Raw genomic sequence first — 12,212 nt, 5'->3', positions numbered from 1 at the left:
GAATAAAAAGTTAGGATGAGATAAAGGAGAATGGATCTGAATACAGCTAGAACATATTAACCAGGACAGGAAGAGAATCACCCTCCTCTAAGACGAGAGGAAAGATAATGAAGATGGGCAAAAAGGATAGGACAGATAAGTAAGAGAACTAGATTTTAAGGAGTTCACATTTATGCTTTCATTATTTCTTTGTGAAATGTGAGAAAAGTTCACCAAAACTGAAGTGATAAAGAAATGGCATAAGAAACTTGAGAAGATACATGAGAGTCTGAAAGAAGAAACCAATGAGTGATATGCAAGGGTACTTCAAAAAGTTTATGGAAAGACTTGTATTATCTTTTAATTTCATTTTTCCATGAACTTTTTGAATTACCCTCGTATAAAAAAACTGTCAGCTCCACTCAGTTTAGAGATAATACATTTGACTAACACCCACCTAAAGTACTATTTGAAGTGAGGAGAGCAGATTGGTCTGAACTAGAATTGTGTTTGGAAGCATAATAAAGGGGAAATACAATGGAATAAGAAATTTGAGTGTACAAAGCAAGATGAATTAACAGGTAATGAGGTCTAGGTGGATCAGGAAGAAAATCAAGGAAGGGGCTGAAAAACAGAGAAAAGAGAATCCACTAACTTTTATAGGGAGTAGAAGGTAGTAGAATGAGGCAACTAGAAGGTGAAATTGTGATTTAACGAAATGGAAGGTATAAAAAAAGAAAAAAAAAGACATCCGTTTCCTGGATTATAATTTCTATGAGTTATACTACTATAAAATAAAGTTTTGATCAAAACCAAAACTTTGTAGGTCTTATTTAAAACTAATCTTGTAGAAAATATTAAAACTTATACTTACCACACATTGCAACAGACTTTGCCTCCTCAATTGACTGATGTTTGTCAGTTAAACGAGCTTTGGTTACTTTGTGTTCATTTACCTCTTGCTCTAATCGTTGTTGTAAAGATTTAAGCTTGTAGTTTAAATCTATCTCTAAATTATTCTTTTCCTGTAAAATGGGAATGAGAGTCATGTAATACACTGTGCAAAAGGCACATTATTAAATCTTACATTATTCAATATCTCACAAGAGACATATGTCTTGCTTTTAAAATCACAATAAACACATATAATTAAATGCAGAATATCACCTTTTCTTTACCACCCCTCCCCCCCTTCCCATTTGATCATTAACCATGACTGATGGCAGAGCTTGTGGTTATGTTCAGGACAGCTCATCGCTAGGATCGAAAATGAATAAGACAATTCTTCAGTTTATTTTCTAATTTTTGCTACCACTTAAAAAAAATACTAATTATCACTGTTTACATTTACATCTAAACCCACATTTACTTTGCTTTGACAAAAGGATAAGAAGTGTCCCATGGCAAGTCACTAATATGGGAAGAGAGAACAAGTCAATGTATTCCATTTCTGTTTGACTACTTCTAACTCTTCCTTCTTTTATCCTATTTCCACATTTACACCAGCTGGGCTGTCAAAAAACTATTCTAATTTTCACGAAGCATGTCCCAAGGACATGATAAATAGTGGCTTTTCTGATAAATTATCTGAAGTTCTACTGAACCTCCAACATTTATAAGAGAGGCACTGAAAAAGTGAGAGCTAGATCTGTATACTATCTATTTAATCCTTTTCTTAACAAGGTACGGAACAGAGGGTAACCAATGAAACTTTGGATTATTAAGAAAATTCTAAGTGCAATGGCCAATCACTTTATGTTCTTTTCTACTTTGCTAACTCTTACCAACAAAATGGAACAAGCATGCATAGTCCCCTATATACTGATCCTTCGTTTTCCTTCTTCATAAGGCTAGCAAGGATCAGTACCTTCATTTTAGCCATATACAAAGAAAATAGGGGAAAAATTCTTTAAGAAAAGGTATTTCCAAACCAAAGCAATTTGTAATAATCTGCCAACATCTAACATCTAACTTTCCAGGGTAAAAATAAACAAAACAGAATAACAAAACCCCAAATAAGACACGCATACATCCCCTCATAACCGATCAACCAAATGTAAAACATAAAAACGTTTAGAAATGTAACTATATAAACATTAGGAATGTTTTACAATACCCTAATAAAACCACCTTACAATCTCTGATAACCAGTAAATGCTATCCCATAATTGGTACATGTTAGATCATTTACCTTTTCTGAGTGATTAAGCATGTCTTGAGCCTCTTTTCTTTCTCCTTCCACTCTTTCAAGATTATGTTTGAGATGCTTCACCTCCTCTTGTAAAGATGTAATTCGAGCTATCAAGTGAGGAAAAAGTTCAAGTCCACAGTCATTGAAAAAAAAATCTTTTTGTTCAGTGTGACCATTAAAATCAAAAAACCAAAACAAAATGTATTAAATTTCCTGATCACATAGAATTTATTAAGTGTTTCCTGGCAGCATACACAATAAACACAATATACAATAATACGAATGTTATCTCTAATTGGATATCACCTAATGCATATTCCTTACTTTATAAGTACTCAAAATGATGAAGCCTGAGCTTGGGCTAGAAATCAGATCCAAGTCCTTAGTAAGTGTTCTTTTCTATCATGTTAAAGGTGAGACACTTCAGTTAATTAAGGAAAGTATTTATTAGGTGCCATACACCAGATTCTCTGCAGTGTTTAGTAAAATTATTTTTAAACTTAATGGAGCCAAAGTCCATTTTTATAGTAAAGTGAATTTTTAAAAATTCAAGTTCTCTAATAAAGCTTAGTTTTAACTTACCCAAGGCTCATGCCATTCAATGTTAGCAACTCATATATTTAGTAACTGTCTCTTCATTAAAACATTCATTAATCTTATAGGTTTTAATGAATATGTATTTAGCAAACACAAATTTATAGAATATAACTTAAATGAATATAATTATATTGTCTAGTTCATAAGCAATAATCTATATTCATATTTTGTGATTCAAAGTGGCCTAGGATTTGATGAAGGACCCTGAAGGACCAGGAAAAATTTGGTACTACTCAAAGTACAGTTTTATGTACCGTATTTACCTAAGCTTCAAATGTACTCTACCTGCCTCCCATATTTTAGTGTTTGTAAAGTGGTTCTTTAATGAACAAATGAATATTAAATCTTTGGCACTGATAATGCTTGTCTGCTAGGTCATTTTAGAATCTAGAGAACAATGAAATAAATAATTTACACTCACCTGTGATAATGATATTATGTTTGTGCTGGAGTGTGGTCATGTAGGAGAAAGAAATGTTAGCCAGTTTCTTTCAAATGGTTGAGCAAAAAATACAAAGTGTGTGTGCGTGTGTGTGTGTGTGGAAAGAGAGAAAGCAAATGAGCCAAGATGTTCAAATGTTGAAGTACTATTTAAAAAAATGCTTCCTCCTATATTTATAATAAATACGTTTTAAAAACCTGTACAAAGATAGCAAATTCAGATTAAGCTTTGAATTTTTCACACAGAAGAAGCATATTACAAATCAATTCCTAAGAAGACAAGGTGATGAAAATATATGGGTTGAATCCATTAAAGATTCCTAACAACCATATGAAAAATACATTAAATAAAATACAATTTATTTTCCTCATTTATTCTACCTAAAAAGACATACTAGAAATAAACTATAACTTGTCTGTGCAATGTCCCAAAGCAAAGAAGCTTCATTAAAAAAATACACAAACATAGTGGAAGGAATAAGAACCAAGATATTAGATATCTTAACCTAAAGTGGATTAAGAAAATAAAGCTTTTAAAGCTAATAGGGATAATATTTTCATAATCTAATCAAAGATTTCTTCCATAGGCCACACTAAACATAGCACTAACCGTAAAAGAAAAAAACAAACTGCACTACATAGGAAAATATAAGAGCCAATAAACATATGAAAAATTGCTCAATCTTAGATGTAAGGGAAATGTCTACTAATCCACAAGGAAATACATTACACACCAACAGAACAGCTACATTAGGACTGACAATATTCAGTGAGGATGTGTGTTGTCTCTGATGAGGATGTGGAGTAACTAGAACTCTCATATACTGTGAGTGAAAGTAAACTGTGCAGCTACACCTTGAAATACCTGGAAGTATTTACTAAGTGTAAATATACATATATCCTCTGACCCTGCCACTCCTAGGTATACACCTAACAGGAAGCACATGTGTGATTACTATAAAAAATGTATAAGAAAGTTCATATCAGCACTATTCAAAATAGCCCCCAAATGGAAATAATTAGAATATCCATTCTCTACAGAATGATTGATAAATAAATCGCAGTGGTCATACATAGTAAATGGAATACTATGAATATAAGCAAGAAGAAAGAACAAGCTACTGCCATGTACAACAATAGATGAAACTCACAAACACAAGTGAAATAAACTAGAAACAAAGGAGTGTTTACTGCATGATTCCATTTATAAAAATTTTAAAAATAAGCAAAACTAATTTATGATGTTAGAACACAGGACAGCGATTATTTTGGGGGAAGGAGGATAGTGACTTAGAGGAAGCCCAAGCGACTTCTGGGCTGCTGGTCTTGTTCGGTTTCATGATCTGGATTCTTGTTATGTGGTTGTGTTCATGTTGTGAAAATTCTTACAGATGCATATGAGTATTTTTAGTTTACTGTATTTTAATATGTGCAATATGATAAGTTTCAGCAAAAAAAAACCCCACCTCACTTATATCTAATTACGTTAAAATCTCCAGGTAAAATATGAAATCTACAGAAAGGCATAAATGTGAGGCCCACCAACACCATACAAAAATAAAAAATAAGTGTATGGGTGAGATATAATAGGAAAATATATGTTAAGAAAAAAATCTCAAGGTCAGACACATTTACTATCACTTATAATATAAATTCTAATCTACCAAAAAGATATAGAAGTCATTAAAACCTTACACACCAAAAAACATTGCATTAAAAACATACAAAGCAGGGTTTTTGTGAAATACCCATAGCTAACATCATACTCAATGAACAATTCAAAAAGAAAATTTTTAAAATTTCATTTACAAGAGCATCCGGAATAATAAAATGCCTAGGAATAAATTTAACCCAGGAGGTGTAAGACTTATACACTAGAAACTAAAAAAATATTGTTAAAATAAGCTTAAAAGGCCTACATAAATGGAAATATATCCTGCATTCATAGATTGGAAGACTTAATATTAAGACAGAAATACTACCCAAAGCAATCTCCAGATTCAATGCAATTGCTATCAAAATTGCAAAAGTCTTTTTTGCAGAAACAGAAAAGCCAATCCTCAAATTCATATGTAATTGCAAAGAGCCTTGAATAGCTAAAACAGTACTGAAGAAGAATAACAAAGTTGGAAAGTGCTCAAATTTTCAGATATCAAAACTTGCTACAAAGCTACAGTGATTGAAAAACAGTGTGGTACTAGCATAAAGATAAACAAATGGACCAACGAAATAGAATTGAGAACCCCAAAACAAACACATACATATATGGCCAACTGATTTTCAACAAGGATGCCAAGCCCCATTTAAAGAGGAAAAAAAAGTCTCTTCAACAAATGTTGCTGGGACAACTGGGTATCAGATGCTCAACATCATTAGTCATTAGGAAAATGAAAATCAAAACCACAATGAGACATCACTTCGTAGCCACTAGGGTTGCTATAACTGAAAAAAGGAAAATATTAAACATTGGCAAGAATGTGGAGAAACTGGAATCCTCATGCACTGCTGGTGGCAATGTAAAACGGTGCTGCCATTGCGGAAAAGTTTGGATGTTCCTCAAAAGTTAACCACAGAATTACCATGTGATCCAGCAATTATACTCCTAAATATATATCCAAAAGAACTGGGGCTAACCAGTTAGCTTACTTGGTTAGAGTATGGTGCTGAGAACACCAAAGTCCAGGGTTCAATCTCATACTGGACAGCCATCAAAAATAATAATAAAAAAAAGAACTGAAAGCAGACACTCCAACAAAGACTTGTATACAAATGTTTACAGCAGTGCTATTCACAATACCAAAAGGTGGAAACAACCCCAAACATCCATCAATAGATGAATGGCTAAGCAAAATGTGGTACATACATACCACAGAATATCAGGCAGAAATGAATGAAGTACTGATACATGCTACAATATGGACAAACCTTAAAAACATTACACTAAGTAAAAGAAGCCTGACACAAAAAGTCACATACTGTATGATGCCATTTATATGAAATATCCAGAATAGGTAAATTCAGAGACAGGGAGATTGGTGGTTGCCAGGGGCTACCTGGAGGGAGACACAGGGAGGAACAAGTTAATAGGTACATGGTTTTCTCTTAGGGTAATGAAGATGTTTTGGAACTAGATAGAGGTAGTTGTACAACATTTTGAATGTATGAAACGACACTGAACTATTATACACTCTTACAGGATTATGTTTTGTTATGTAAGTTTCACCTCAAAAATGTAGATAAAAGCTGTTAGAAATACAAAGGGGCTATGTGAAAAAAAAAACAACACACGCAATCACAGTGGGAATTTTAAAACGCGTTTCAATTTGACAGATTAAAAAGACAAAGAATAAATGGAATCTCAGTGAACTGACAGATTAGATTAGAAAATTGTTTTCCTTCCAAAAAACAAACCCAAAAAGATTTTTTTTTTCCTTTCTGTCTTTTTTACTGACCGGTAACGGGATTGCAACCCTCGGTGTCGTGGCAACGGGATCGCAACCCTCGGTGTTGCACCCGCACCACGCTCAGCCAGTGAGCGGGAACGGTCTCCACATGGGATCCAAACCCTCGGCGGGAGCGCCGCCACACTCCCAAGCAGTGTACTCTCCAGTGCGCCACCGGGCCGGCCCTCAAAAAGATTTTAAGTAAAAAAACCTACACAATTTTCAAATGCCCATTTAACAGTTAAAAAACAAACCAAAAATGCATTATAAATTAAGCCAGAAAAAAATTATTTAAAAAAATCCAAAAAGTAGAAACCTTGTAATAGTTCCAGATCATAATACAAAAAATTAGAAACTACAATAAAAAATAATTATTTCCTACCTTTGTCCATTAAAATGACTTACAAATATTGACAAACCCAATACAAGTGAGTACCCACAGCACCCAGACTATAGTTCCTAAATGTCACATGCCAGAAAAAGGAACTAGAGTTCCTTGAAAAACGGGTAATGCCAGGTCTCAGACAGAAATTGATCCTGTAAAATCTACGCACACCAAAAAGCAAGGATGCTATCTATCTATCCAAGGCTACTAGCTTAGTGTCTAAACTTGAAGACATTCCCACTAGCCTCAAGTGAACATCAATAAAAAAACTGCAATGAATTAACAAACATTAAATATATTAAAATTAATGAGTTCATGAATATATTTTTAAAATTCACTGGTCACATTTGGAGAATGCTGGGGAAATAACTCACTGTTCTGAAAACTGACACAAGAAAGAATCAAGAATTTAACCTGACTCTTTTATAAGCTGCATCTTAAGGTAACAATATAATTGATGAGAAAAAAATTTTCTTTATAGTAGTATTCTAGTTAATGAATGAAGGAGACATGATAAAAATAGATGATCATTACTGCAAACTCCTAAAGAAAAAAATCTAGGCAATGTTCATAAATGGCTGCTAACATCACAAAAAAAGACAGCCAGACTTTATGTACCTCCTGGTGCCTAAATAATACTACTTACAAGTATTCTTACAAAAGGCCTACCTGAAATAGATCAAACTTCTAGACCTAACTCAGTTTAAAGTACTGCAGGGGATAGAGCAACACGTTAAATGACACCAGCAGATGAAATGAGCAAAATTCAGAATAAGATAACCACAGGATAAAAAACTTGGTTTCTTCAACCACGCAATAACAAATACAAAGAACAAAAAAGAGTGAAGTAGCATATAGGTTAAAAGAGTCCTTATCTTTAAGAGATATTAAAATATTTATAAATTAAATAATGCCTGATATTTGATTCAAAATAATTCAGCGTCAAAGTATTGGGAAGGTGGAGATAGATAATGAAACAGGAAGCTGGATGATGGGTACATAGGGGGATCATTATAGTATTCTAATTTGGTATATGTCTGAAATTTTCTAAAATAGAAGTTACAGAAACGAACCACACAATAATTTTAAAAAGACTTTTAAAAATGTTTAATTTTTTGAATTTATTTTTTTTCATTGTACATGTTTGTGGGGGTACAGTTCGTTGTTTCAATATATGCATGTATTAGATAATGATCTAATCAGAATAGTTAGCATATCTATCATCTAAACAAAAAAAATTTTGTGTGTGTATTTTTTTTTGGCAGCTGGCCAGTATGGGGATCCAAACCTTTGACCTTGGTATTAGAAATGGTTAATTTTGAAAATTTGTCTTTTTGCATTTCAATCTAAAGAATCATAAACTTACTAGATGGAAAGTTTATCATTTCAATTAGAATTTTCTTTCCTCCATGACATTTTGATCTTTGCCCATTCATTTTTGTTAAGCCTCTATGGCCTGACTTTTGGAAGCTTACCTTCTCTATAATGTACGTTACTGATACAGGCATTGGCAATTCAGACCCTCAGACTGTTTCTGTACAGACCTGAAGCTAAGAATTTTTTAAAGAGTTATAAAAAGTAAAAAAGAATATCTAACAGAGTGGGCTGCAAAGCCTAAAATATTTACTATTTAATTATATGTGGGAAATTATTTCTCATACTTAATGAAGAAGATTCCGTCCACTAGTTTACATAGAGGACATTCAATTAGGGAATAACAATTAGGACTCTGCTAAAAGTCCAACATCCCACAATAAAAGAAATTTATACTTGAGGATCTGAAAGTTCTTAAGGACCATAAAGGATTAATGTAAAAAGTATTATTATTTTTTTACCACATGCACCTTTATATGTACATTGAAGCTCACATAAGTTGTGTGCATTTTTTTAGTGTGCATGAGCTTTGATTCACATTTAAGTTTAAAAAAAAACAAAAGAAGCACTGAAACATGACAAAACGATTAACAATATTTCATGCTATAAATTTTCCTTAACTAACTGATGTCTAAAAAACAGATTCAGTTAAAAACCACTGTTGATTAGCACATGGATAATGGTCTCTGCCTTGGATATAAGCAGTTCAAAGCTCAGTCACATAAAGATCACAGACTTAAAAGAATTTTAGAATTAGAAGAATTTATAGAGGTAAACTACTCTAATCTCCTTGGTTTACAGATAAAGAAAGAAGATGAAGAGACTTTCACACAGCTAATAAGCTACATAAAAGGGCCTAAAAAAGCAATTTAAGGAAGTCAAGTATGAGGCTTTCCTAATATTTATAAAGAGGTTACTTTCTTGGTTATATTCAGATCTATTTTAAGCCTGGTCCCTGAGAAATAAGATTGCACAACACTCCTCAGCTAAGGACCAATGGGAGATCCTAATTTCCACTTCCACAGTCACAAAAACTGACCTTGACCTCTCTCCACAGAATTATAGCTAATCATCAAGCCCCATGAGACCCCCAAACTATGTTCCCATTTGTTACTAAAGTTAAAGTGTCCCCTCCCCCTCATTTTTTCATGAGAGATCTGGCAACTTGCATACATATCTGTTTTGATTAGGTAGCACGAATGCTGTTCCTAATAGGAATAGAAAATAGAAAAATATGTGAAGTGGGCAAAGCCAGGCATCTTTTTGAAAACAAACTGAATTTTACTAACATTTTAAAATTGTTCCTTTGTTCACTGTTAGTTATACTCAATCTTTTGCCTTTTAGATTCACAAGGATGGCTGTATCATTAGTCTTAAACTTCCCAAGTATCTAATTCTTTGTAATGGGATTCTATTTCTACAATTGAGTTTCTACCTTTAATGCATGAGGAATTACCAGGTTTTAAAAGTGATTATTCTTTTTGCCTGGATTAGTCTCACTTTGATAATAAGACCTTTATGAAATACACAAGTTTTTAAATTAAGTTTTCAGTTAACTTGGCTGTAAAATCGGAAAATATCTACATTACCTACCTCACAGGGGTGCCTGTGAGAGTGAAGAAATTACAATGTGATACAAATGTAGGCATTATCCTGAAAGAGAAAGAACGCTAACAATTTCTGGTTTCACCAAAGTCATTTTCTTTATGAGGGTAATATGAGCAAAAATATATTAACCTTTTACTTAAAAATGGTTAAGATGGTAAATTTTATGTTATGAGTTTTTTATCACAATAAAAAAATTTTAAAAATTAGCTTCTATTAACAGATGAATGGATAAACAAAATGTGGTATATACAGACAATATAATTTATTCAGCCTTAAAAAGAAAAGGAATTCTGATATGTGCTAGAACATGGATAACCTTGAAGACATTACGCTAAGTGAAATTAAGACAAAAGGACAAATATCATGTAATTCCAATTATACGAGGAACCTAGAGGAGTTAAGTTCACAGTAGAATGGTTGGGTGGGGGGGAAGAGAACGGAGTTAGGTTTAATAGATACAGAGTTTCAGTTTGGGATGATGAAAAAGTCCTGGAGTTGGACAGTGGAGGTGGCTGCATAACAATGTGAATGTATTTAATGCCACTGAACTGTACACTTAAAAATGGTTAAAATGGTAAATTTCATGATACACATATTTTACCACAATAAGAAAAAAACATTACCTTGAAGGTCTCCAATCATCTCAGAATCATGACCTCTATCTCTTCGTTCAGCTTCTAATGCAGCTTGCAACTGATAATAGTCCTTATCTGTTTGTGACTTGGAATTCTCTAAAATTCTATTTCTCTCCTGTAATTCTCTGTTCAGGGACTCTAGTTGACTGATTGACTTGCTCATCTCTGTGTGACTCTTCCTTAATCTTACAGCTGTGTCTGATTCTGTCCTAAGTAAATCATTGGCTTCTTCTAGCTATTTAAAAAAGAGAGCAAGAAAACATGTTTTTGACCAAATATAATAAAACTTATTTTAATTAACTATAACTTTAAAAAAGGAACCTCATTTGAAAAACTTACCTGTTTCTGTAATTGTGCCAGCTTCTCATTAGCAAGTTGTGAATTCTGACTTACTTTCTTTAAGTCTTCCAACTGATCCTTTAATGTAGAAACTAGAAAATAAAAGATTAATATGTAGAAATTACAAAGATTTTTTAGAGGAAGTACATAAATCCCTTAAAAAAGATGACATTTAGTCTTAGGCTATAATAGTCTGCTACATTAGATCCACTTCCACTCCCAAAGCCAAATTCTGTCTTGGCAATACTTACATTTTAAGATCACCAAAAAGTGGAGCATCATTTTATAATAGAGTGTAAAACAGATTTGTTTCTACAGTTATAATATCTCAAATTATTTTATTACCTTAAGATCCACCTATTAGATAATATTATAAAGTTAGTTTTAATATTATTTATTTTTGAACAGTACAATTACTTCAATAGTTCAGTATTTTTAAAATGGTATAACATTCAAAAGGTATAACATTATACCAAATGGTAGTGTAGAATGAGTCCCCTTCCCTCCACATTGTCTCCCGGTCCCTCTGTGTCTCTCTCAACTGACTCTCCTGCCCAGCAACAACTATTACTAGCTCTTCCATATCCTTCCTAAGGTAGTCTATGTGTCAATACCCTAATGCATAGAAACAAACATATTACATACATGCGTTTTCACATGCATATCTACATATAAACACATACATATTTAATTTAAGCATATATAGACAAGCACTCTTGTTTAAAACCAATCTGTATTTACTTTGCCATTTTAAAAAAATGCTACAATGACTAGCTCATGAGGTGTCTTAGGATTGTGGCTTCACAAATATATTGTCGACACTAAATTTAAGGACAACCTCAAGGACAAAGACCTAAGGACAGTGTTAGAAATTCCAGTATTTCTCAAAAGTACTAACAATTTACCTTCATTTTCTACATTTCTCCTCTTCTCATTTTCCTGTTCAGCTTTTCTTTGGTACTCATTAATTCTATGCTGTAGCAACATTTTCTCCTTCTCAATTTGAGACACTGTCGATTCTAGATTTTTTCTTTGATTCCCCTGAAATTATAATGACAAAGTTACCATTACAATTAATACTCCTTGTCATTTATTCGAGGGAGTACTTTGTTCTTTAAAAAACCGAAACAAGGGGCTGGCCCGGTGGCGCACTGAATAGTGCGCCGCTTGGGAAGCGCGGCGGCGCTCCTGCCCGAGGGTTCGGATCCCACATACAGACC

The 12,212-nt window shown here is 33.2% G+C and overlaps 1 protein-coding gene across 1 annotated transcript; it reads right to left on the bottom strand.

Annotated features, from left to right (window-relative positions):
- Positions 1-853: 853 nt before the first annotated feature.
- On the bottom strand, positions 854-12,033 carry LOC103583322 (rho-associated protein kinase 1-like; the record flags this gene model as incomplete). Its single annotated transcript, XM_008564671.1, has 5 exons — positions 854-1,004; positions 2,171-2,277; positions 10,642-10,888; positions 10,993-11,084; positions 11,898-12,033. Coding segments are annotated over 5 exons (733 nt in total), but the record flags the coding sequence as incomplete, so codon positions are not given.
- Between the last annotated feature and the right edge of the window lie 179 nt (positions 12,034-12,212).

Source organism: Galeopterus variegatus, unplaced genomic scaffold, assembly GCF_000696425.1.
Source record: "Galeopterus variegatus unplaced genomic scaffold, G_variegatus-3.0.2 Scaffold21665, whole genome shotgun sequence".
Lineage (NCBI taxonomy): Eukaryota > Metazoa > Chordata > Mammalia > Dermoptera > Cynocephalidae > Galeopterus > Galeopterus variegatus.
Note: the sequence above shows the minus strand (reverse complement) of the source record. Positions and strands in the feature narration are given on the sequence as shown.